The 27,096-nt window shown below is 39.8% G+C and overlaps 2 protein-coding genes across 4 annotated transcripts in view; both read left to right on the forward strand.

The window, feature by feature from the left end:
• Positions 1-1,454, forward strand: part of exosc2 (exosome component 2) — a 4,612-nt gene extending 3,158 nt beyond the window's left edge. For both annotated transcript variants that reach the window (XM_043237406.1, XM_043237407.1), the window contains exons 5-9: positions 539-604; positions 683-751; positions 833-1,009; positions 1,089-1,217; positions 1,298-1,454. In XM_043237406.1, the coding sequence (XP_043093341.1) occupies positions 539-604; positions 683-751; positions 833-1,009; positions 1,089-1,217; positions 1,298-1,378 (522 nt within the window). In that variant the 3' untranslated portion in view covers positions 1,379-1,454. The remainder of the gene's footprint in view (positions 1-538; positions 605-682; positions 752-832; positions 1,010-1,088; positions 1,218-1,297) is intronic.
• Positions 1,455-3,221: 1,767 nt separating this feature from the next.
• abl1 (c-abl oncogene 1, non-receptor tyrosine kinase) lies at positions 3,222-27,057 on the forward strand. Of its 2 annotated transcripts, none has more exons than XM_043237201.1 (11): positions 3,222-4,334; positions 13,986-14,150; positions 16,652-16,947; positions 18,504-18,776; positions 19,127-19,211; positions 19,900-20,077; positions 22,512-22,696; positions 22,773-22,925; positions 23,532-23,621; positions 23,699-23,827; positions 23,904-27,057. In XM_043237201.1, the coding sequence occupies exons 1-11, from the start codon at positions 4,199-4,201 to the stop codon at positions 25,454-25,456; spliced, it is 3,243 nt and encodes a 1,080-aa protein (XP_043093136.1). In that variant the 5' UTR covers positions 3,222-4,198; the 3' UTR covers positions 25,457-27,057. The 2 variants fall into 2 exon arrangements, with proteins under 2 accessions (XP_043093136.1, XP_043093137.1); XM_043237202.1 differs by lacking the exon at positions 3,222-4,334 and adding an exon at positions 11,376-11,894.
• The last annotated feature ends 39 nt before the right edge of the window (positions 27,058-27,096 follow it).

A 27,096-nucleotide genomic window follows, 5' to 3' on the forward strand; every position in this document is an offset into this window, starting at 1 on the left:
ATCAAAAGTGCAATAAATTTTATTTATTATTACACTTTTCAAATATTTTATCATCATTATTCCAGTCATGTGATCCTTCAGAAATCATTCTAATGTTGATTTCTGATTTAATAAACAGCGGAGTGGAACGATTTTCAGGTTTCTTTAATCTAAAAGCTTCAGAAGAACATGATTTACCTGAAATGTAAAGAATTTGAATGTCATTATAATCTTTAAGCATTTTTGCTAAATAGTTAAGCATAAACAAAAGTATTAATTTGTATATAGTCCAAGCTTTTGAGTGGTATAGAGCAACAAGCTTTTATTTGGGATAAATGTAATATACATCAAAGATGGTGAATAAATCTACTCGACTGTTTTGAGTATTAATAACAATAAGTGAAGTGTTTCTGGAGCAGTATGTTATTATGATTGTGTGAGTGATGATGCTGAAATACAGCTGAGCTTCAAAAGAAAAGAAAACCCGTTTCAAGCGAATTAAATAGATGCAGGTTTGGTGATGAGCTGAGAGTAAAAGCATGGTGTGTTTGTGTCTCAGAGACGGCGATCAGCGCAGGACGAGCTGGCCATGAGAGACTACCTCCAGGAAGGGGATCTCATCAGCGTATCCTTCTCTTCTCGTAGAAGTGCAGTAGATCGTAACTGGTTTGGAAAGCGGCTCGCTCCTTGACTCCTCTCGAAGGCCGAGGTGCAGTCGATCTTCTCGGACGGCGCTCTGTCTCTTCACACACGCAGCTTGAAGTACGGCAAGGTGAGAGCGGCGCGGGTGTGAGCGCGCCGGAGAGCGCTGGGGACGTGACTCACGCTGTGTGTGTGTGTGTGTGTGTGTCAGCTGGGACAGGGCGTGCTGGTGCTGCTGTCTCCGTCCCTCGTCAAGAGACAGAAGACGCACTTCCACAATCTGCCCTGCGGAGCCTCCATCATCCTGGGAAACAACGGCTTCGTGTGGCTTTACCCCACACCGGCTCAGCAGGACGAGGAGGCCGGAGGCTTCTACACCAGCATGGAGGTGACGCACGTCTTCTGTGAAGTATCTGTCTTACTCTGAGTTGAGATGTTTGAGTGTTATACTGGTGTTGGTCTCTCAGGCCGTGTCTCTGTCCGATCGGGAGGTGATCTCCAGGCTCAGGAACTGTTTGCTGGCTCTCGCGGCTCATAAGGTTCTGCTGTACGACACAAGCGTGCTTTACTGCTACGAAGCGTCTCTTTCTCATCAGGTAATGTTGCTCGGGTTCTCATCACACGACTGAGCTCTGCGTGCATGCTCGTGAAGCGCTGCGTCTCGCTTTGTTTGCAGATTAAAGACATCCTGAAGCCAGAGATCACGGAGGAGATCATTCTGGAGACGCGGCAGCGTCTGGTGGAGCATGAAGGATGAACCTCCGACTGTCTTTTTAACCTCTTTGTACGAACCCCGCTGTTCATAGTTTGCAATAAATGAATTTTGCAGAAAACGAGTGTGTTTTGAAACTCGGAAACGGTTCACACGCAGCCTCTGAGTCTCAAAGGTCGAGTGGTTTGTGACGGAGCCAGGCTTGTGTATTCGACTCCCAGGGAAAAATAAAATGTCAATATGTAGCTCATTTGTATTAAAGCCTAAATGTAAAAGAGCATGTAAGGAATAGTTCACCCAGACACCCTCAGCCATCCAAGATTCAGAGAAATGTGTCTCGGCAATGGAAGTGAATGAGAGCCGCAGTCACAATAATCCACAGAACTCCAGTCAAGATCTGGAGAAGACAAAAGATGGAACTAATCCAGCATTAAGATGATTATAATTGAAATGTAAGTCTTAATAGTGCATCTAAAAGAGTCCAGAACCGCTCTAAACAGATGCGTGGCTGGATTTTGATATTAGAGAAAATAAAAGATGCACTTTTTCGCTGAGGAAGAGTTACCGTGGACTCATATTTTAGTTAAAAAACATCCTAATGGATTTGTTGTTCAGATGTTATCAGCTGTTTGGAGACTCATTCTGACGGCACCCATTCACTGCCCTGCATCCGTTGCTCAGAGGAACATTTCTGACGAAACACAAGCTGATCCCGATCTCAGATATCAGTTCCTTATCATCGGCTGTACGTGTATATACAGTTGGATATATGGATGAATGTGTTTCAGAGGTGTATCTCGTTGCTAGGGTGTAGTCAAGGAGAGCGTGTCTGTCTGTGTGCTGCAGCATCAGGCCGCTAGAGGACGCCACACACAGCAGCTCGATGGAGGATCATTACTTACACAATTTATCAGATTACAACAGTCAAATACATACTTAGACTTGATAACGATCAGAAATGTAATGTTGAGGAGCTTTGTTGGAGCTAAAGTGCTAGTTTTTACATAAAACAATACAACAATTAAGTTTGTATCGAAAGGAAAAACGATTACAAAAGTTAAATATAAATAATAAATGTAATATAAATCCTATAAATAACAAAACAAAGAGTTAAATGTGTATAAAATTATATATTATTTGAGAAATATTAATATATATACTTCCATAAACATGCAAGCAAAATAATTAAGTTGCAAAGAAAGTAAACATTTCTATATTGCTTCTCAAAAGGGAAAAATCCAAACAAAAGTTTAGTGAACTGGCAAATGCCTTGCGAGAGATTTCTTGTATGAACACAATGATTTTTTTTTACATTCAAGTATTTACATTTAAACAAATCAACATTAGATGACTTGTGAATACAGAAATAATATATGAAGACAACAAAGAAAATTAAATAAATTTTACACTTTTGTGGTGTTAATATATTTTATAAATATATATTATAATTAGGTAATGTCACACAAAATTCAGTAATTTGTTAATAATAATGTTGAAAAAGTAAATTTATGAATGTAATATTTTTCATATATATATATTTTACAATGAGAAAATATAAGAATATATCACACATAGTTAAATTGAATTTTTGTCCGACCCCAACTTCTTAGAAAAGGGCTATTTGAAAATAAACAGATGATCAATAAACTCAATACGGAAGTTATAATTAAAATGTGGATTTAATTTTAGTGGGGTATATATTATGCAACAGTTTAAAAATATTATAAGGTACGAGCCATACTTTTTTCTAATAAAGAATTATTAGAAAAATAGAAAAACGTTGCTTATAAACTGTATTATTTCGCAAACACGCTTGCCTTCGACTCTGAAACCAAAGAGATTTTATTTTTTTATTGAAACTGAAGTTTGTTGGCGGAAGAGCGCGGCGTGTGACGTCACGAGCGTAGCTCGCGTGCGCGAACATGGCGGTTCCTGCGACGACGAACGACTCCGAGAAAAGTGCTGAAAGTTACGAGGCGAAGCGAAGACATGACGGGGATCAGCATTAAAAGTCTGCGGAAGAGTCCAGCGGATGTTCGGTGAGGAGTCGATCCCGACAGGAGAGCCGTAAAGACGGCGCGGAGAGAGTTTACTGTCGCCTGAGGAGCGAGAGACACGCGGAAGTGACGAGAGACTTTAACAACTACAACTCCAACAAACTCCAGCTAAACAACACAAACCAAAGCCGCACCGACCCAGAGCTAACCCGGGATCAAACTCCGCGGATTCCCGCTTCAGGGTTTCTGAGGGAGTTCAAACAGCGGCCTCGCGCCGACTTTTAACGTTGCTTGTGTTTAACTACCTGAACTTTCGTCTGAAGGCGGGTTTCTTTCGAGCAACGGCGTTATTTACGTCAGTGACGTCGATTATTTACTCGTTTACAGACGATACAGATGCGTAAGAATGACCTCTGACTGACACGCGATCACTAGCAAAGAGACCCCTCACGGTTTAGCTTTTAATGAACCGTAAGATTTTTCACTTTCCCGCTCATTATTAATAATAATAATAATAATAATGATGATGATGATGATGATGATGATGATGATTGACTAGAGCTCAGCGCGCGCGAGGTGACGCGAACTAATTATGAGATCCGACGCGCGTTCACGTTAGCGTGACGTCACTATGATTGACAGCTCCGCAGAGCGTGCCTGCGCCGGAGGTTCCAGTGAAGGTGATTGGTTCTGATTCTGAGGATGGATGCGTGTCCCTCAACGCTGTCTGTTCTGTTCTTGAAAGCACGCAGCTCTCTTTAGCTTCTATGCACTCAAAGCCGTGAAGTCTGACGTCCAGCAGTCGATGCATGACCCGAGACCAGACCGCCCTCGTCTCTCCGTGGTCAGTAACGCCCCGTGATCCCTTATGGGGCAGCAGCCTGGGAAGTTAGTCGGGGACCAGAGGAGACCGAGTCTGCCGGCGCTGCCTTTCATCAAGGGAGCAGGGAAGAGAGAGACGTCTAGACAGGGAGCTCAGCACTGCAATGTGTTCACCGTCCACGGTGAGTCCAGATCTACTGACCTCTGCCCCGGGTCATGTGACCGCGCGCCCTTCAGAAAGCTCATTGGTCCACAGGCGGCGCGAGGCTTGACAGGGCTGCGTTTCCCAGAAGCATCATGAGCCGGAGTTGATCTGTGTTTCAGCGAGTCTGTGCTTCACTCCAGCTCACAATGTTTTTGGGGAAAGCAGCATCAGGCCTGTCTTGTGAAACGCTTTGGTTTTTAGGTATTTTGTTGCATTTCACTTGTTTTGTTTTTTTTTGCATTTTGAGCAATTTAAGGCATCAAGGTTTTGCTCAGTTTAAGGCATCCTTGCATAAATACATGTATTGGAAAGCGCTGATGGTGCAAGGTTTTTTTTCTCACCAGATGACTTGAATGGCACTTAAAAGAAGCACTAAAGCGTTTAAGAGTGAGTCGATTGATTTTTATTGAAAGTACATGGCATCGAAAATAATTTATTTATTAACTTTTAGAACTTTTGTAACTTTTTCAAACTTTCTGGTCATCTATAATTTTTTTCCTTTTTTTAATTCTTGGGATTATTGAAGTCCATATAGCGCCAAACATTTTGTGAAAAACTTGGGGCTGTTAACCATCTCAAAGGAAACTAACATACAAAAAACACCTTCTGCTTGAGTCTCCACTTTCCACGTTCCCACTGTTTTTAACCACTTTAATATGATTATGTAGTAATAATTTTTATTTTGTAATAAAATATTTAATATAATTTGCTCTTATGAATATAAATATTACAATTATGGTAACGCACTGTAATAAAAAAACAGTAATAAAAAGTTATAATATATATAATATTTTATTTGTGTTATTTATATATATATATATATATATATATATATATATATATATATATATATATATATATATATATTTATATATATATATATATATATATATATATATATATATATATATATATATATATATTATATATAATATTTTATTTTGTTATATATAATGTTATATAAATTTGTTTTATATATATATATATATATATATATATATATATATATATATATATATATATAAGGGCTTGGATTAGAAAATATATTACTGGCAATTTTCAAAAATAATTTTCTGGCATGATTAAAAATCTTTTGTCATTATATTAAGCTGAAAGACTGTATATAATTTTTCTTATGTTTTTAATACATTTATTACATGTATATTTCTGTATATTTGCACTTTCTTTGTGCGCTGCTCATGATATCAGCATCTCTGAATGGATCCATTCACAGTAAAAACACAGTATATGTTAAAGCACACGTGTATAAATGCAGCACATCACACTGAAACCAGTGAACTATACAGTTATTTAATGAAGTCACGGTCTGCGATGTCACTTTTATTTTATTCCACAAAATTGTGCAGCCCCAAAGTGTGAATATCTTTCAAAATTGTCTTCTGAATGGTGGTCTATGAGCTCTTCAGTTATGGGTGTTGACCTTTGAACTGCTCTCAGGTCGTGGTTCAGTGTGTAAGGCTTTAGTTAGTCGCTGTGGAGAGTCATCTGAAGGAGTGCTTACACACACACACACACACACAAGCTGTGTTTTCTGCCGTGTTTCACACTGAACGTGTTCAGACCTGTCGTGTGTTTCTCTGCGCCGCTGAGGATCGTCTCACGCTGTATGAGACAGCCTGCGTGTTTTTAGGCCTGGATTCTGATGTTTTTGCTCGTATGTGGCACAGATCGGATATGCTCTTCGACTGTAAACACAAAACACTTTCAGGCCTTATTCATATGTGGACACAAATCAGATATGAGCCAGATCAGATTATCTGAGGCACCGAGGTTTGTGGTTTAATGATGTTATATTATTCTCAGCACGTGTGGAGGCCAAGTCCTCTGTTTTCCCGCAGAATCGGTCTACTTTAATCCTGTTGCTGCCAATTGTTGAAGAGACCCCCCTTTAACCTGGTTTATACTTCCCAGAATGCTTTTATTTAGCGTGTAACCCCTCTCGAAATACGTTTCAGCTAGATCGGAGTAGAAATTGGGCTGGTTTTCTGGCAACCCTAGGGAAGATAGTGACAGCAACGCAGGAAGGTGGCAAGGAATCGGATATGGGAACGTGTGAACCAAGAATAAAGAACCGAATCAGAATCAAAGATCAGATTCCATGTGCTTGGTTCACCCTCTCATGAAATAAAACGTGTCACATATGAGCAAAAAGTCATATTTGGACCACATGATCTCGTATGATAGCTTTTCTTGTTATTCTGAAGATACTCTTTTATACTTGATTTCTTCATGTTGTTTCTGCACGGCTAGTTCAGTACAGCTTCACTGATCTCTCTGGATTGTTTCAAAGTTTTGATTCTTTCTGCCCAAGGCTTTTAGGCTTTATACGGTGTTCAAGACACACCTGGAGCAATACTATGGATTTGGCTTTGTTTGGATGCAGCTATCAATACTAAATCAATACTAAATCAATGCCTTAGCTGATAATGAAAGGTTCTTGTCTCGGTTCCTTCTCTAGCTCTTCAGGCAGAGACGGTTATAATGTAACGGAGTCAAGAAACACTCAAATTAAAAACTAAAGTCTAAAAACAAAACTGCTTTGAATATTAAATAATATTTTATGTTATTAAACATTAATATTGTAATGAGTATTTGTAATATGCGATATGTTATCTTGGACTGTAACTCATCAGTGATGTATATCAGGTGTATTTTGCTGTAAATATGATATTTTGGATAGCTGTAAAAGTTCATGATTTCTGATACAAGTTTTGAAACCACAGCGGAAACAAATACTGAGCCAAGTGTCTTATAATTGAGTATAACATTGTGTTTTGTGTTCATTTACAGTCATACAATACAGTACAGTCATTTCACTAATAAAGCACTTTTAATTTTAAATCACTGTAGCACACACACACACACACACACACACACACACACACACACAGCTTTGAGGTTTATTCCGTAACGTTTTTTGTGGTTGATCTTTTTGTTGAATTATTTGTGAGAACACAAAGGCTTCAGCATGGTTTCAGTGGGAAGTGTAGATTACACAAATAACAGACAGAACAGGACAAGACAAGAACGTACCGTGTGCATTCCTCCCTCTGTCTCTCATTACAGCACTGTGAGTGTGTGTGTGAGTGTGTGTGTGTGTGTGTGTGTGTGTGTGTGTGTTTTTCCTCAGTATAACTGATAGTGAAAGGACTGCAGAGTATAGGTCTATAGTATGATGAACCTGATGGATGATTCGAGGTCATTAATGGTTAATATGTCACATTGTTTTTACTTTTTTGCAGTGTGTGTGTGTGTGTGTGTGTGTTTCATGTCTTCTGATTGTGTGACTACAGCAGTGCTGCTGGTGTGATGCTTCACAATCAATACAAGACATTTCTAAATAAATAATTTTAACAATCTTATTCTATGAGTACATAATACAGGAAAAAATAAGCTGAACTTCATGAAGCAAAACAAGAAAACTAACTTGATTTACAGGCCATTTTATATCAGAAATATATTTGAAGGTTGTGCCATGTTATTATAAATATAATTTGATGTTACACGTGAGTCTGTGGAACTGTTAAAAGTATTAAATATTAAAAATGATCTGAAATGTCTCCTTGAGGCTTATTCTTTCTCCATAAATACCTCACTTTGAACTCCCTGGTGTTTATCTCATTAAACCCACCTGGGCTGTGTTTCCCAGATGCTTCAGCTGATAGTAGAGAAGATCATTGGTGGCACTGGCTCCACGGTCTGCTTAGGCTTCTGCTAAACTTTGTATTTGTAAAAATGTTCAAGTAGGTTTCTTGAAGCGTCTTGAACAAGTTCTTCTGGATCGAGTCTGTCTCAGTTAGTTCTGTTTCTTCATGTCATTCCAGACAGACTGATGGTGATCAGATCTCTGTGTGGATCAGTCGAGCCAGATGTTCCTAGCAGCTGTACTCGAGGCCAGAGATGCTACGTCTCGGTTATCAGCGCTAGGTTTCACTAGATATGTTAAATCTGCGTCTTATCTAGTCCTGATGCAGGCCGCTTCTCTGCTGGAGTCTGAACTGGATCTACTTGATATTGAGATGAAGACTGACTTGTGTGTGTGTGTGTGTGTGTGTGTGTGTGTGTGTGTGTGTGTGTGTGTGTGTGTGTGTGAGAGTGACGTCAGGCCTGATGTGATTTCCCAGCAGCCTGTACACCTGGATCATGTTTCCGTTCCTGCACTAATGCTGAAGCCCTGCATTCGTCCACGTTTAGCTAACTGCTTCACATTAAAATAAACGCATGAAAGGACTCTCACGCGAAGCTCGTGCGCCACGGCTTGGAAAGTGTTTTTAATGACGGCGAGGGATGGCGTACGTCAGCTCACTGAGAGAGGATTATATAAATGATTCTCTATGAGCTCATCTCTGAGCAATGTGCTTCATGTTTCTACATCTGTCACCTCCCCCTCTTTCACAAAACCTGCCTCTCCGGCCCTTGCTTTTGTCTGCGCAAATGAGAAAAGCCTTTCAGCGTTCAGTTATTAGAGCCGTTTAGGTCAAAACTCAAGTCTCAAAGGAACACCCCTCTCAACGTTTTGCCAAGTTTGCATCACAGGAGCCGTTTCATAGTACCCAAACTAATTGGAGCTAAATTAGCTAATTGGAAATAAAATAGTTCCAGGAACTGCTGGTAATGTACGTGTAAGCTAAATATGTACATAAAACACCCTCACCTGCTATAATTAAAAATGCTGCGTAAACGTATACAGCGTTAACATGGCATTTACTGATTTCTGTTATAAACGGCAAGACTTTTCTGCAGAAAATAAAGTTTTCTAGGCTGATATGCCTAGGAGCTATACTCTCATTGCGGCGTAATAGTCAAGGAACTCCGTGTCTGTATAATGAGATTAACCTGAACATGTTAGGGACTATTTTCAGACAGTGCATAAAATCATTGTGCTTCTCAATGACTAGGTGAAAAAAAAACGCAAAATAAATGTAATTTTTTTTTTTACAATGAACTCTTCATTTAATTTGAAAGTATTTACATGTATTCATATTTGTATTATGCATATATAAATATATTTCATATATGGGCAGTGTACCATTTTTCTGAACTATATACGTGCATGAGTGTATATTAATATATGCATAATAAATACACACAGATATTATGTCAGCAAAAACCTTTATTTTGAATGTGGTTAATGGTTTAAATATTTAGGATTTAAAACAACATATTGTAATACAATCATGATATTTAAGCGTCCTTCAGTCAAGATACATTTTCTTAAATTGCAAACTGAAGGTAGTCTTGTTTCCAGATAAATTTAATACAGTTGCGTTTGAGATGAATTATGAATTATGTATCAAGACTTCAAATATATCTTTAGATATTTGTACTGGAAAACAAGACAAATTAATATATATTAATTATATTGGAAGTAGTGTTTTAAAGCTTTGAAGTGTTGCTAATACAAGACATTATTCCTTAGGTTTTCTTTACTTTGTCTTAAAGTCCTAAAGTCTTAATATTTCTGTAATTTTTCTTATTGCAGCTGCAGCTTTGCTGTTTTGAACTTTGAGCTAATGTTTTTTTCAGGAAATGCAAAACATCTAGTGTAAAGCAGAGATACACTCACATTTTAGGTTTGTGTGAATGACTTAATCTCGTTTCCGCAGAGTTTCAAATCGTGGTAATTCCCTTTGAACTGCCTGGATGTCACCTGTGAAAGTCCACCAAGCAACAGTACATGCGCCTGGCCCTGAACACAGACCACAAGTTGTGTAGCTGTCAAGATTAGAAAAGAATTAAATTAGCTTGAGGCCAAGTTAGCGCATTCAGAATCGCTTTAGCTGAAGATTTGTCAGAGAGCAGAGGAAAAAGAGTTGTGTTTCTGTATCAGGAGTGGCGGATGTCTTTAGGTGTTATTGGCATTGAAGGCTTTAGTTCTCAGATACAGGAGCTTCTGCTTGGTCTCTGGACTCGGTCGAGTGTTGATGATGATGATGATGATGATGATGGAGCGGAGTGTCAGACTATCGTTGGTGTCGTGTGCATCTCTGGGTTTTCCTCTTCTTGGCTGGACTGTATCTTAATCGTATCAGCCGTCGTCTCGGTCCGAAAAAAGATTAATTGTATCCAAAATAAGGTTTTTATTTACATGTGTGTGCTGTGTATATTTATAAATAAACACACATGCATGCATATATTTAAGAAACATATATTAAATAGATTTATGCACGTGATATTAATATAAATACATTCAATGTAGTCAATGTATTGGTGTGCGCACATTAGTTATTTAGTAGGAAACAAGTAAAAGTTAATAAGTGTAGGACTAAATCTGGTGAAATGTTGCTCATTGCTCTTTGCGTTGTTGTAAAACACATTCATGAAAAGCAATAATCTAAATGTAGATATTGTATAAAATGTAAACTGTAGAAAAGACGTGTAGCACAGTAATGAAGGACAGAACAAGAGAAAATAATCTTTCGTTGCACAAAAGTATTATAATACAAAAGGAGATTAAATGTACAGAAATTGGCGTTTGTAAACCTTAAGCAACGCTAAGCATTTTTTATAATGGTTTTCTACGCTTAACACGTATGAGCTTTGGGCTGCTTGCCTGCAATAGTCTTCTTCTTTTTTCAAATTAATTTTAATTTTCAGTGTAATCGGTCATTAAATGTATGTTTTTAGAAGGAAAGACTGCATTCACTTGATACCGGCTCAATACCATTCTTTATTGATGACATCATCCCTGTGAACAATATAATATTTATAGTCAGACAGATGTTTTCAAAACGTATTTTACATGGCTCCCATCATGCATTGCGGCAGAATTGTCGTTTGTGATTTCTTTTATTGGCGCTGGCTGTTCGTCAGAATAATCCCGACCCTGTGCAGTGCTCTTGTGCTTTTAGTTTCAAAGTGAAAACATTTGTGACGAGAGCGAAGCAGACAGCGAGAGCCGTGCGGGACCGAAAGACAAAGGCCGGTTCCAGTTACACTCTCTCTCTCTGCAGGTCTCTGGAGGGGCGGGGCCAGGGCCGTGATGTCATCGGCTCCGGCGCTCCGTCCTGAAAGGGCCTCTTTGTTGGCAGAGATCAGCACAAGCGTCCTGCTTTTCCTGTGGATCGTCTCTCAGCCGACAGCACCATGAAAAACACAACACTGTCCTCAAACTGCTTCGTTTGAGTGTTTTCTGGGAGTATTTTCCGTACGGATGGCTAGTTCCTCACCGGACTGAAAAACGAGAAGAACTGGAGCGGGGGAAAAATGGAGCCTCTTACTCCGGAAAGTTGCTAGAAGTACCTCGTGAAGTCAGGATGTCAGTGTTTTTAGCCGTCTTTGACTTCGTCTTCATGCTATACATGACATAAGCTGCTAACACAAACTTTGTGGACAGTCTTTTTTAGTTTTCGTTCACTTTTTGAACAGAACAGTGATATAGTTTGTGAGCTGGATCTTGTTTTTTTTTCGATTGGTCGTGTTGGGAAGCAAATGAAAATGTTGGAGATTTGTCTAAAATTGGTGGGCTGTAAATCCAAAAAAGGTCTTTCTTCGTCCTCCAGCTGTTATTTGGAAGGTAAGCGTCTGTGATGGCGAGTGTGTGTGTGTGTGTGTGTGTTTGTGTAAGAATCTTGATTACAGAGCGGCCGAGTCTGGCCAGGGTTTTCAGATGAACAGACGGACGGATCTGGGGTTGATGGTCTCGTGAAAATCACAGGCCGCGGTGCTCCTTCTGTCTGTTTGGAAAGTGGAGGAGGGGGAAGAGCGAGAGGAAAGCCAGACATACTGGCTCGCTGTAAAAGAAAGAGAGGAAAAACGAGGGAGGAGAGAACACTGGGAAATCTGATTCCTGTCTGGATAGATGTGTGCGGAGAGCTTGGATGCGTTCTGTGAGCTCTCTGGAGTTTGTTCAGGGCTTGTGATTGATCAGGTACAGATTTGTCTTTATTACAAGTCTGACATGATGTGAGTTTGTACTCGGGAAGATATTGGTAACACTTTTTTTACGGTTACAACTATTAGTTGCTTATTGGCACGCGTATTTCTAGACTGTTAGCTATTTATTAGTGCTAATTAAGCACATATTAATGCCTTATTCTACATCCCTAATCCTATCCAATACCCAAACTTAACAACTACCACATGAACTATTAATAAGCAGCACATTAGGAAGTTATTGAGGGGAAGTCGTAGTTAATAGTTGACAAGTGATACCAAGATTTTTTGTTTTTGAAAAAAGTCTCTTCTTCTCACCAAGCTTGCAGTCATTTGATCCAAAATATAATAATAAAGCAGTGATATTGTGAAATATTTTAATATTTAAAATAACTGCTTTCTATTTGAATGCATTTTAAACTGTAATTTATTTCTGTGAAGCGCAGCTGAATATTCAGCATCATAACTCCAGTCTTCAGTGTCACATGATCCTTCAGAAATCATTATCATACACTGATTTGCTGCATTTATTATTATTAATATCGATATTTCAAGCAGTTTAGTATTTTTTTAGGATTCCTCGATGAACACAAAGGTTCAAAGATCAGCAAATATCTGAAATAAAAGTCTTTTGCAAACATTATAGACATTCAAAAGCTTGGAATCAGAATAATTATAAAAATTAATACTTTTATTCAGCAAGGATGCTTAAAATCGTTCAAAAGTGACGATAAAGCTATGAAATGTTTCTATTTCAGATAAATGCAGATTTTTTTTTTTATTCATCAAAGAAACCTAAAAATATGCTACTCGTTTTTTTTTTCAATAATGCATGTGTTTTTGAGCAACAAATGTGTTTGACTCGAGACTGTTGGTGTATAAAGGAGCCGAGAGAGTGTTCTTGGTGGCTGTACGGAGTCTGGCCGCTCATGACTTCAACATGAGATCATCTAAATGGGAATCGCAAAGCTAGAAATTGTGAAAGACCAGTTACATAATTCTTCTGTACATGACTTGAACATCGAGTTATGATGTGGATTAAATCAGAAATCCATATTATTTGTCAGCTTCCCAAATGCCTCGGGTGTTTTACGGGTCATTAAAGGGTTAGTTAACCATTCCCTCATTGTTTACCGGCTCTCATGTGGTTCAGTGGAACATGAGGAGAATCTTTATCATGGCCGTCAGCCTCCAAAAATGCCCATAAAAGCAGCAGCCGTCCACATGCCGGGGTTCGAGGTCACGGCTGCCATTGAGAATCGCTGGGATGTTTCTCTTTGCATTTCACAGTTAACATGAGTAAATGATGACCGGATTCCCCTTTTAGCTGATTAAAGCTGATTCATGTCCCAGTCGGTTTACAAATCTTCTGCCGTATCTTATTTGTTTGTGTCTGAGGTCATCAGATTTGTTACGGAGTAATGAATGTGACTCATTAAAGAGTTCAGATGGGTGTTTATGTTTTATGACACACATGGTTGTGGCGATGTACCGTCAGCTGACCGTATTGATGATTATATTTGGGGCGTGTGGTACTATTATAAGCAGAGTGGCCCAAAAGACTGAATTGTGAAATGCCATGGGTATAGCCAGTGTTGCCGACATGGCCTTAAATCATAAATAAATAAATAGAAATAGCACACATATGTAATGTAAGTGATATATATATATTGGGGTGAGGGTATTATTATATTCGGTGTGATTGATTGTGGTTTCTCTGGTCTGTTTGCAGAAGCGCTCCAGCGGCCGGATTTCGATGCTCCGGGTCTGTCCGAGGCGGCGCGCTGGAACTCCAAAGAGAATCTGCTGGCCGGACCCAGCGAAAATGACCCCAATCTGTTCGTAGCGCTGTACGACTTCGTCGCTAGCGGCGATAACACGCTCAGCATCACCAAAGGTGAGAAACACTTCCTCGCTTCATCTGAACACGTTAAACACTTCATCATGACTCTGATATCAGTTTCAGCTCAATCCCTGCTAGTTTCAGTACCACAGAAATTATCAACAGTATATAGTTATTAAATTAATCCTTATATTGTGTTTTCGTCATTTTGATCTGGAGAGCATTTTATTTTCCCCCAAAAAATGCTTTTTCCCTTTATTGGTTCACTTGTTTTGTTTTCTAGGTTAAAAATAGTTTTCATTCAGTGGACTGAATCCAAACCTAAGATTGAGTCCTTTTATCAATCCTGTTTTCCTTCATTTATCTCAGGTTTTGTCTTTGTTTTTGAAGCTGATTGATCGTAGGCCTCATTGATCTGAGCTCATTTTTTACTGAATATACTGAAGATTAAACTCGTATGTGACCCTGGAGCACAAAACCAAGGGCACAGTGTTCACGGTTGAAATTCATACATAATCTTTTTTTTGTTGATGTATGTTGGGACCATATTTGAGATATAACTATTTGAAAATCTCAATAATCTAAATACTGAGAGAATCTCCTTTAAAGTTGTCTAAATTGACTCCTTAGTCATGCATATTACTATTTAAAAATTATTTTTTTATATATTTACGGTAGGACATTTACTAAATATCTTCATGGAACATGATCTTTACTCAATATCCTAATGATTTTTGGTATAAAGGAGAAATGGATCATTTTGACTCATGCAGTGTATTGTTGTGTATTTCTACAAGTATCCCTGTGCTGCTTCTGTGCTCCAGAAACACAAATTATTAAGACATTTGATCAATCAGTTGATTAAAGAAACACAAAACATGTGCTATTTTAAATGTATAAAATATTTCACCAAATGAACCGAAGGATTTTCAGAAGTACATCAAGATTATCTTCACTATCTAATAATGTGCGGATCAGACTTTCTTCCTCCTGCTTTCTTTAAAGATGGGCCTTGTGTTCTCGTCCGTACTGTTGTGAACCAGCAGTGAATGAGTTTTCTTGTATTTCTTTGGGTCTCCTGCAGTACACAGCACAGAGAAGCTGCTCTTTGTTCCTCCGTTTATTAGCAGCTGTATGAAGTCACATGTCTGACTGGAAATACACATATTTGCTGCACATTCTTCATCTCTCCTCCTCTTCCTTTATCTTCCTCAACATGTCAGTTCTTTCCATTCAGCGAGGGGAAGATCTGCAGCCGTCCAGACGCCCGTCACTTCATTAGATAATGAGCGTGTGGATTCAGTACCTGGAATAAAGATATTTCACTGGTATTAACCAGCTGTTATTAGTGCACAGGATCTCCTACAGATCTCACAGACAGTACAGCTTTGTTTATTTAGCAGGCGCTTTTGTCTAATGTGAGTCCTCAAGGAGCCAAAAATATCCATAGAACACAATGGAAAAGTGGCCCAAGTCTTTATGATAAACACTTCGTGAATTTGATGGAGATCAAAAATGAAAAAATGAGAATTTCACGTTTGGTTCAAGTCAGTAACAGAATCTTTCAAAAAGCTAAAAAACTCAATTCCTAAAATTAATTTCCTATGTATCCAAATAAAAGGTTTAATCTGTATTTATCTGCATCTCCTCTTGATATATTTACCAATGAAGTAAACGGTCCGTCACTAATGCATTAATTAATTGAATAAATAGTGATTGAGATAAATGTGAGGAATTGAATCAAAAAAAATTAACCTTTTCCATTGAATGTGAACACTGAGGAATGTATATATTAATAAACAATGAGCACTTTAATGCAATACATTTTTTTTTACACCTGATAAGAATAGAAGCTCAAAGCTCATGCTCAATTTATTTTGGATGCATAGCAAATGAATTTCAAGAATTGAGTTTTTGAGCTCTTTAATGGGGATCTAATGTGGATGAACTGATCATCAGAACAGCTTCACGTGAGAACACGCCTATAGCAGGAAGTTCTTATTTGTGCCGACATTTTAAAAAGGCTGCGTTCCAAAATAAACCTCTGAGTAAACACGTTAGAGCTCTGTTACCTAAAACACATCAAATGAGAACAGTTGTCATTAATATTTGAGGAAGCAGAAGTGAAACGTAAAACAATGATTGTTTTATGGACTAAATGGATCTGCGTCTCTGATTGGTCAATGCGTTCTAGGGATGTAAAGATTACTGGTTTGACAAAATATCCAATAAAACAAAATGATACAATTTCCTAATGTATTATATTTTATATATTAAATATAACTGAGGATAAATAAATACTATCCTTATTTACTTAAGCAGTTTTTATGGAAACTAATGCGTTATTTTTTAAATGTGGGACACAAATGAACTGGAGTTACTTATTTGAAAAAGTAACTTTGATATTTCCTTCCAAACCAAACAAAAGTTGTGTAATGTGTAACTTCACTAGATCTGATTACGTAACTCCCGTTACTTGTAACTTGTGACCGGTCATCCATGCTGTGATGACATTGATATGAGCATGACGTAAGCGTTTCTCATGCCCTCATCAGGAGAGAAGCTGAGGGTTCTGGGATACAATCACAATGGCGAGTGGTGCGAGGCGCAGACCAAGAACGGCCAGGGCTGGGTTCCCAGCAACTACATCACGCCCGTCAACAGCCTGGAGAAGCACAGCTGGTATCACGGGCCCGTGTCCCGCAACGCCGCCGAGTACCTGCTGAGCAGCGGCATCAACGGCAGCTTTCTGGTGCGCGAGAGCGAGAGCAGCCCGGGTCAGAGGTCGATCTCGCTGCGCTACGAGGGCCGGGTCTATCACTACCGCATCAACACAGCCTCGGACGGCAAGGTGAGAGAACCAGAGAGAGCTTCCAATGATGTGAAGAATTAAATGAGCTCATTCTCCAACTCCACCAGAGTTAATAAGTTGAGTTTTCAGCCTATCTCCGGGTCTGGCGATAGCACTCTTAGCATAGCTTAGCATAGATCATTGAATCCAATTAGACCAGTAGCATCATGACAGAAGTTTCAATGTTTTTCCTAATAAAAAATGGACCCTTCTGTAGTTTTATAGTGTACTTACACCGACAGAAAAGTTGCAGTTTTCTAGGCTGATATAACTATACTCTCATTCCAATGTAGTAATGAATAATGAGATAATAATAATAATAAGTAAATGAGCCTATTTCCAAAAAAAGTGTTCCTTTTAAGATCGTAATGCCTCAAAATTTTACATTTTTATTTGAATTCTATGAGTACAAAGTGAAATAACTGAACATAAACATAGGAACCTGAGAGATTTTATATATGTGTGTGTGTGTGTGTGTGTGTGTGTGTGTGTGTGTGTGTGTGTGTGTGTGTGTGTATATATATATATATATATATATATATATATATATATATATATATATATAAAAAATGTATGTATACATGTATGATTATGTGCGTTAATACCACTCTATTGAGCCACTCAAAATTACCGCAAGGGAAATTCCTTCACCGCGACAGCCCTAGTCCCTGAGAAACCGAAAGCAAACTGAAGTGAAGCCTTTTAAATGTGAATATTGACAATATTCAAGTACAAAATTCAAATGTAGTTTTTCAGCCTTTTTGACAGCTCTAGTACATATTATTCTGTCTTTTGGCTTATTCGGTCGAAAACAGGAAGGACTTTTTTGGCTAGTTCACTCGCCGAACATTCGGCGCTTCCCTGATGGAGTGTGTTTCAACAGCGTGCTGAAGTGCCCTCAGTAGTGAAGCAGTGATGATGAGTGCTGTCTGTGGGCAGATAAACGAGTCCATGTGTCACGCTGCATTCCTGCTGGACGCTGATGACCGCTGCGCTCATTCCTCGCATGCCTCGGCCGCCTCACACTTCCCTGCTGGAATCTCCGGTCAGAGCCGTCAGGAATGAGCACTAGACGCCTTTCCAGCTCAGCGGCTCACTTTTAACACGCTCCGAGGTTTCAAAATGCGCATAATTGATTAAACGTTTGCAATTAGTAAGGATAGCTGCTATCATATAACTCAGGACACTTGACAAAAAAACATGACATGAATCCAAGTTCTTTACTCTCCTGCCTCATCTGAAGTATATGGATGGAAAAAATGCAGTTGTTAAACTAATGAATGCTTAAAATGAAAAGAAAAGGCATCCGTAGTGAACGAGGATGTTAACAGGAAAGGCATCACTCTTTAATGTTACATTCTTTGACGCGTAACACATTTTAACTCTTGTAATATTTCAGGCGATAAAACATTTATAACAAACCATGCATATTCCAAAGGGATAAGAATAGTCCGCTTTGTTTTCACGGTGACTTTAAAGCAGTGTGTTTTGGGTTTTGAGCGTCTGTGTTCTGGGCCGGTTCTCTCGCTCAGGTTCTCGTGTCTGTTCAATTGCAGCTGTATGTTTCGTCAGAGAGCCGCTTTAACACGCTAGCGGAGCTGGTTCACCATCACTCCACCGTCTCCGACGGCCTCATCACCACGCTGCATTACCCAGCGCCCAAACGCAACAAGCCCACCATCTACGGCGTCTCACCCAACTACGACAAATGGGAGATGGAGCGCACCGATATCACCATGAAGCACAAGCTGGGCGGAGGACAGTATGGAGAGGTGTACGAGGGCGTCTGGAAGAAGTACAACCTGACTGTGGCCGTCAAAACACTAAAGGTCAGAGACGCCCAGAACACATACTCTTGATCTAGTTTACTAGAACATTTTTAATCATAGTTTAAAACAAGCAAAAATATCTACCAGTGAGGTAAGAAAAATCTAATTCGAAGAATAAACAAATTCAAAGGCTGAACAAGAATATTGAAAAATATTAAGAGGGTTTTTTTTTTACCCCATTTTCAGATAATGGGTGCTGTTTGTTTTGAGCTCATGTAGTTGTGCTCATGACCGATCAATATAATGAAAATCCTGTCAAATAATCCACATGTAGCAGTGTTTTTCTTGGAGCATAATAATCCTCATGTAGTGATGAATGCTTGCTGAGAACAGTTTTTCATCTTCTGCAGGAGGACACAATGGAAGTGGAAGAGTTTTTAAAAGAAGCTGCGGTCATGAAAGAAATCAAACACCCGAACCTGGTGCAGCTGTTGGGTGAGTCCATTTATACAGGGAAAAAAACTAACAAAATGTGGAAACACATTTTTATTGATAGTTATAAATATTAAATCAACAAATGTTACTGTAATACTAGTGAACTGTGAAGTACTTCACAATAGCAAATAAATATAATGTATTTATTAGTGCTGGGTTACGGTTAATTGTGAATAATTGAACATCATGTGTGTGTACAGCATATGTGTGTGTTTGTGCATATATATATATATATGCATGTATATGAGGAAAAAATATCCAGTTTATATATAATTATGAATATAAACTGGATATATGGGCCTTTTATATATACATAATAAATATGTGCAGTACATACATGTGTACACACACACACACACACACACGCATCCTTTATTTTGGATGTGATTAATCATTATTGATGCAACAATTGCCTTATGACTGGTTTTGTAGTCCAGGGTCACATCATTTTTTTTTTTATGCGAGGGGTCATGTCATAATAGAGGTCAAAGCAACATTTTTGTAATCAATCCAGCAACTTCAACCAGCAAGTGGAAGACTTCATGGAAAAGGTCTATGTTTGTGAGGTTTTGGGCTAAAGAGTCGATCAAACACACACCGATCAATGATGTTCTGCAGGAATGCGTTTCTAAATGAGGTTTCCTTCACAAAGAGACATGTGATGATCGGTGTTTTTCTCTGATGTCAGGTGTCTGCACACGGGAACCTCCGTTTTACATCATCACCGAGTTCATGACCCACGGAAACCTGCTGGATTACCTGCGTGACTGTAATCACGAGGAGGTCAATGCTGTGGTGCTGCTCTACATGGCCACGCAGATCTCCTCTGCCATGGAGTATCTGGAGAAGAAGAACTTCATCCACAGGTGAGGCACACGCTCACAGGTGCTGCGTTTGAGTCTTATTAAAGGGGTCATATGATACGATTTCATGTTTTCCTTTCTCTCTGGAGTGTTGCAAGCTATTAGTGCATGCATAAGATCCCAGAAGCTGCAAAGACTCAAAGAGAGAGTCTCAAATCCAAAGAGATGGTCTTTATAAAAGTTATGTCTTGTACATACCCCCCTATAAGGACTCGTTTAAACACGCCCCCTCTTTTCTACGTCACAGAGTGGGTTTATTTGCATAACTCCGCCAAAGAAAGAAGGCGGAGCTATTACTCTGTGTGTAGCGTTGCTATGGGCGCCATGTTCTGTGTTTCATCGTGAAACTGAGAACACGACTAGAAATCAGTGTTAAGTTGTGTTTACAACATTGTTCCAGAACAGTTGAACACACACATTAGAGTGTGTTCAGCCTCATTCCTGAATCTATGCTGACTCTGAACAGAGACTAGAAAGAGACTGATTCTAACTCTACAAGAACAGTCTGGAGCTTCTGACTCACAACCTTTTAAGTATTTTTGTAAATTAAAAGAACCTGCTACTGACTAGTCAAACGTGAGTTTTGAGCAGTGAAGGGTAGTACTGGTTGTTTGTCGTTTATCTGATCACAAATGCTGACACGGTGTTAGGGATATGTAATGCGACACGAAAAACCAGTACTAAGTCATGATCATCTGTAATAATTTCTTCACTGGATGCAACAAATGCCTCGTTTGTAATGTATTGTTTTGTTTTTGTGTCACAGACATGGCATAACGTTATTAGAAGGGCCATAACATTTCTTGAGGTATTCGGCCAGTGCACCGGATAGCTGGCCAATCAAAGCACACCTTACATTTTTAGAAAGAGGAGCTTTGTACAAATCGAACTGTTTCAGGAAGACAGGGATTAGAGGAGAAACAATAATGTACAGTATGTGAAAAATAATGTGTTTTTATGAAACAGAATTAACACATTGCATTAGACCAAATACACAAAATAATGTTTTTAGCAACGTCATATGACCCCTTTAAACAGTCATTGTGCTGCTTCGTAAGACAGAAAGGGCTTAATACAAGTTGGAACGAGTTTTATAGCACAATAAGAGAGAGGCAGTGATGTCATTCTCTCGGCCTAAAAGAAACAAAATAACTGAACAAAGACCATCAGGATATGTTCATTCATTTAAAAGGTAGTTCACAAAACATATTTATTGCATTCTGTGAACTAAAACATTACAAGACAAAGTATGGCTATGCCGAATTTTGTGACTTGATAGATTAATTCAAGTTTAATATTTAGCCAAAATTATATTTGTTGTTACCAGATGTTAGAATTAGAAACTTTATGCTGGTGATCCATTCACAAGTTAATTAACCGCTCTGTGATGGACCATAAGTAGAATAGTATAGCGTAGCGCTAGGTGCCATTCACACAGAATGCACTTTGTGTTGACAAAGATACGTCGCAGACTGTAGAATAGAAAAAAACATGCCAGAAGACGGGAGTGAACTTGTCTTATCTTGAGCGCTGTGTTTTTATAAAGTCATTTCGTGCATGAGACACGAGCGCCACAGTCAAACATGTCTGTGTTTACACAGAAAAAACAATGGAAAAGCAGTGAATTTGAATAAAAAACCTGTGAAGAACTGCTGTATGACTGGTATTTCATGTTTGCGTCATGACTGAACCCGACTCTCCTGTAGTTTTTTTCAGACTTTATCTAGCAGTCAGCATTAAGTGCTATAAGCCATCATAAACAGGAGAACTTGAAGTTTCAGTCTAGCTAATTTAAAGTCTTCATTTTCTTTTTGTTTTGTCTGAGAATGAATGAATTTTAAGAAAAACAAGCAATAAATAGATTTTTTTTACTGGGTACTCCTGAAGTTTGATTTTTTTTGGTTAGAAAGTTGTATCTGGGTGTTTAATACTTCCAAATAAAATTTGTTCTATATTTAACATTTTACAAGCAAGTTATAGCTATTTGTTACAATATTGTTGTGGGTGCTCTTCAGTGAAAAACTGGTCTATTTACTTCACTAACAATATAGATGTGCTCAAAAACATTTAGAAAGTAAAGAAAATGGAAACCTTGTTATATAACAACAAAATACAGTAAAAAGTGACTTTCAAAATGTAATTACATATGCTTCGGAGCCTCTGAATATCCTAATGAGACAAATATGATATCTCTGAAAAGAGGAGAATCTTTAATATACTTTTGAAAGCATTCATATAGGATTGGCAGTTCAAAAGTTATTGCAAAAACATATATATAGTTATTAAACATAACAATAGTTAGTTGTAGGTGCGGGAGGTTGTAAGGTTCAATAAAGAAAAGTTAAAGTCATAATTTTTTTTTTTGCCATATCCATCTCGAGGACAACATAGTAATAGTAGGAAGACGTTTCCAGTTACGATCTGGCTCTTGTTTCAGGGATCTGGCTGCCCGTAACTGCTTAGTCGGGGAAAACCACTTGGTCAAAGTGGCAGATTTTGGACTGAGTCGCCTGATGACTGAAGAGACCTACATAGCCCACGTAGGAGCCAAGTTTCCCATTAAATGGACCGCCCCGGAGAGTCTGGCCTATAATAAATTCTCCATCAAGTCAGACGTGTGGGGTAAGCACTTCCCAGGTCTAGATATATCAGTGTCATCTTGTGCGTAAAACTGACATTTTTTGCTTGAACTCTTTAGCATTTGGTGTCTTGCTTTGGGAAATTGCGACCTATGGGATGTCTCCGTATCCTGGCATCGACTTGTCTCAAGTGTATGAGCTACTAGAGAAAGATTACCGCATGGACAGACCGGAGGGATGCCCAGAGAAAGTCTATGAGCTCATGAGGGCCTGTAAGTAGCTCTTTGGTTCAGGAGCAGAATGTAGACAAGCTCAAGTGTTTAAACAAGATGATTACAATTAAAGGTTAACTATTATGCCCATTTTAACCAGATGTAAACCAGTGTGTATGCAAAGTTTTTGCTTAAAATACCTCACAGATCAATTGTAGCTTTTTTAAATTGCTAGTTTTAAGGATATGAGCCAAAATATGCCCCTTTAAATGCAAATGAGCTGTTGCTCCAGCCCCCTTTTCAGAAGAGGGAGGAGTTTCAAGGGCTGGCAAAAACAAAATGAGACCGTCTCTCACAGCGAAAATTCAGCGAAAAACTCAGTCCTACTCTTGATTGAGCTCGAAAGAATAAAGCGGTCGAATTCATATTGCTTCATATGCAATTATAAACTGCCACATACCTATTTACGTTTCATTCTGGTGGCATGTGAATGCAGCACCAGTGAAAACAGATTATTGTAACTTAGCAAAATAAGCCATAATAAAAAAAAGAGAAAGGAGTGGGGGGGGATTTTAACCATTAGAAACTGCTTGTTTTCACACACTGGGTGTTCAAATAACTTGATTAGAAAAGGCCCTTTGGATTGACCTATGTGTCTGTCTGTAGGTTGGAGGTGGAAACCTGCAGAGCGGCCTTCTTTCGCTGAAACCCACCAGGCGTTCGAGACGATGTTTCAAGAGTCCAGTATCTCTGACGGTAAGACTGTCTCTGGAGATTTAAAGAAATTAACGTGTACTTTCTTGTGGCTCACCTTCACTCTTTGTGGGTTGCAGAGGTGGAGAAAGAGCTGGGTAAGAAGGGCAAGAAGCTGACCCTGGGTCCGATACAGCAGGCTCCAGAACTTCCCACTAAGACGAGGACTCTGCGAAGACATACGGACAGCAGGGATGGCGACAGTCCGGGTAAGATGCGCTCTCCCAGCTTTCACAGTCAATTCTGAGTTGTCTTCTGCAGACTGATGAAACTAACCTTTTCCAGACGCAGCCGAGGCTGAGGTCACCGGGCCCCCGATGCTCCCGAGGCCCGTCCTCGATAGCAACCTTAACGAAGACGATCGCTGCCTAGCCAAAGATAAAGATAAGTTCCGAATGAATCCATTCAGTTTAATCAAGAAAAAGAAGAGAACGGCTCCAGCGCCTCCTAAACGCAGCAGCTCCTTCGGGAAGATGGATGGGCCCCTGGATCGAAGAGGACTGAATTCTGACTGCAGAGAGGATTTCAATAATGATGGCATCGAGCCTTCCAAAATGTTCGCCTCCAACAATACAGCGATCATTGGAGTCACCAACGGAGCACCGGTGTATCCCGGTCAGCTCTTTTCATCTCATTCACGGAAAAAGGGCACAGCGTCCGGCGGCGGAGGGAAGCTAGCCACAACTCCACCCACAGAAGAAGACCCCATATCAAACTCCAAGCGCTTCTTAAGGTCTTCTTCTGCCTCTAGCATGCCTCCAGGGTCCGAGCGCACAGAGTGGAAGTCGGTCACTTTGCCCCGTGATATCCAGTCGTCTCACTTCGATTCGGGAACCTTCGGAGGAAAGCCAGCTCTGCCTCGCAAGAAAGCTGATTGTGTACCCCGCGGCGGCACTCTTACTCCTCCACCGCGCCTTCCCAAGAAAACCGACTCTGATGCCCCAGATGAAGTGTTTAAGGACTCTGAGTCAAGTCCTGGATCGAGTCCCCTGACTCTGACACCGAAGCTCAGCCGCCGCACAGAGAACTCCAAAACGAGTGCCTTGCAAGCGGAGCTGTTCAAACCCAGTGTGCTTCCTCCTCTAGGAGACGAATGCAGACCTCGCAGGCTCAAGAACTCTTCTGAAGTCCCTGGACAAAGAGACAAGGGGAAGTTCGCCAAACCCAAACCAGCTCCTCCTCCGCCTCCGGTCTCGAGCGGCAAATCCGGGAAGACTTCAAGGAGTCCCACTTTTGACGTTTCATCGGATACCAAAGTCAAAGGCTCGTCTGAACAAAGCCCTCCCAGTCCCAGCTCCGCAGAACAAGGCAAAGGCCTTTCCCAAGAAAGTGCTAAGAAAGTGCCAAAAAACACCTCAAAAGTGAACCCTCCAAAGACGACGTCTATATCCCAGAGCGGTCAGCTGCCAGGGATGGGAACAGGATCGGCAGTCGGTGATCCAGGATCCAACTTCATTCCCCTCATGACGACCCGGCGCTCGTTAAGGAAGACGCGGCAGCCCTCGGAGCGGCTCTCTAACTCCTGCATCACGCGTGAGATGGTCCTGGAGAGCACCGAGCTCCTGCGAGCCGCCATCGGACGTATTTCAGAGCAGACCGGCAGCCACAGTGCGGTGCTGGAAGCCGGCAAGAATCTGTCCAAGTATTGCGCGAGCTACGTGGAGTCCATCCAGCAGATGCGCAACAAGTTTGCGTTCCGTGAAGCCATCAATAAGTTGGAGAGCAGCCTGCGCGAGCTGCAGATCTGCCCTGCTGCCACCGGGGGAGCCAACACGCCTCAAGACTTTTCCAAGCTGCTTTCCTCCGTCAAAGAGATCAGTGACATTGTTCAGAGGTAGCGGAGAAGAGCTCGGAGGCGACCCGTATTATCCGAGTGGTATCCCATCGACCCACCTCAGCTTTACTTATGCCAAATACAGGAACATTTCCCAACGGTTCAGTGTCTTATTACTGTGCACAGATGCAGAGGAACCGTTCCTCCAGAGTCCGTTTGGCAATCTTAAGGTAGCACAGGTCCAAGTTGACTTGATTGAGTCTTTCACAGTAATTCCTTGACTTTCCTCGATGCAAACTTTTTTTTAAATATTTTTTTAATAGTAAAAATATCTATAAATTCTGGATTTAAGATGCTTACTAAGTAAAACTTTGTCTTGTTGTCTGGAAAAATGATTAAAATTTTCTTTGTTTTTGTTTAAAACAAGTAAAAATAATCTTGTTTAGCCTTTGAATTAAGTGTGTTTTTCATAAACCATTGCAATATATTTTTATTTGTTTTAAGCAAAAAATAACAAAAGTTGGGATTTGAGGTTGTTGTTTTTTTTAGAAAACAAGATAAGTTTTACTTGTCAAGTGAATGCATCTTGATTCAATAATTTGTAGTGTGTTTTTATTAGAAAACGAGACAAAAGTGCTAAGGAAGAATATTTTTTTTTGCAGTGCTTCTCTGCAAGTATTTGATAAAAACAGCATTACTTCATGACTGACAGAAAAACACCTCATGTGCCTCACATTTCCAAACGTTTTTACGGGATCAAAATGTATTTTTGCAGTACATACACGATCATACTATTGATAAAGACTTGTTTCGCTTAGTTTTAGTATGATTGGTCAAGAAAGCTCTTCGTTGCGAGATGTGAACGCTCCCTGTGATATGAGGAACTTGATTATGGAATCGACTGATCACGTATTCTGATTGCGACACTGTGCCATGATTGACATTTCAGCGATGCGGTCGGAAAGTCGGTTTTCCCATCTTTTCGAGGATTATGAACAAGTGTTCCTTCAGCACAATCACTGCAGACTCCTTTCTGAAAATACAGTCGCCTTAAAGAGACTCGCTGGACAGGAATCACGGATCAGCGAACGAAACACACTACTGTCTCAAGGAGAAAGACTTGAGAAGCTTAAGAAGCAGTATATGTATAGATGTTTTTGTAATGTCCTCTGAGAGATCTTCGGTTACCACTTAAGTTGTCATTTCAAAGGTTTTCCACACACCACTGACAGAAGTGCTCCGGGGTCACGGACGTGATCGGAGCGGCTTTATCCGATGACCACAAGCCCCACGATTCTCACCGAGTCGATGACTATCTTACTAAAACTTTCCTGTCTGTTTTGCTTGTGTAATTGAAATGATGCAGTTGTTTCAGTATTAGTTTGTCTTTTCTGACACTTTGCCATCAGACTGCGACGCCCGAGGAGGAGGAGGCCAAACACAAGCTGCCTTTAATTCAACATGGTACTACCAGTGTTGACATTTCGTGTTTTTTTCCTTTTAAAATCATGCCACTACTTTTTCATTTGTATTCAAGCCTCACACTTTTGTAGACTAATTGCTCGTCTTTGTAAATACACGTCACCTATTTTCAGTCCATTCTTCCTGTAACCTTGGTGCAATTTTTGTTGCATAAAATACAAAGCAATTTTGCTACTTGAACAACGTCGAGGGTTTGCTTTCGCGTGATACGCAGGCGTTTAT

Source organism: Puntigrus tetrazona, chromosome 4 (genome assembly GCF_018831695.1).
Source record: "Puntigrus tetrazona isolate hp1 chromosome 4, ASM1883169v1, whole genome shotgun sequence".
In the NCBI taxonomy this organism is placed as follows: Eukaryota; Metazoa; Chordata; class Actinopteri; order Cypriniformes; family Cyprinidae; genus Puntigrus; species Puntigrus tetrazona.

Coding starts and splice junctions, on each gene's coding strand:
- abl1 (XM_043237201.1), top strand. CDS start 4,199: ATGGGGCAGCAGCCTGGGAAGTTAGTCGGGGACCAGAGGAGACCGAGT. Junction 4,335..13,985: donor CAATGTGTTCACCGTCCACG/GTGAGTCCAGAT, acceptor GTCTGTTTGCAG/AAGCGCTCCAGCGGCCGGAT. Junction 19,212..19,899: donor GAACCTGGTGCAGCTGTTGG/GTGAGTCCATTT, acceptor CTCTGATGTCAG/GTGTCTGCACACGGGAACCT.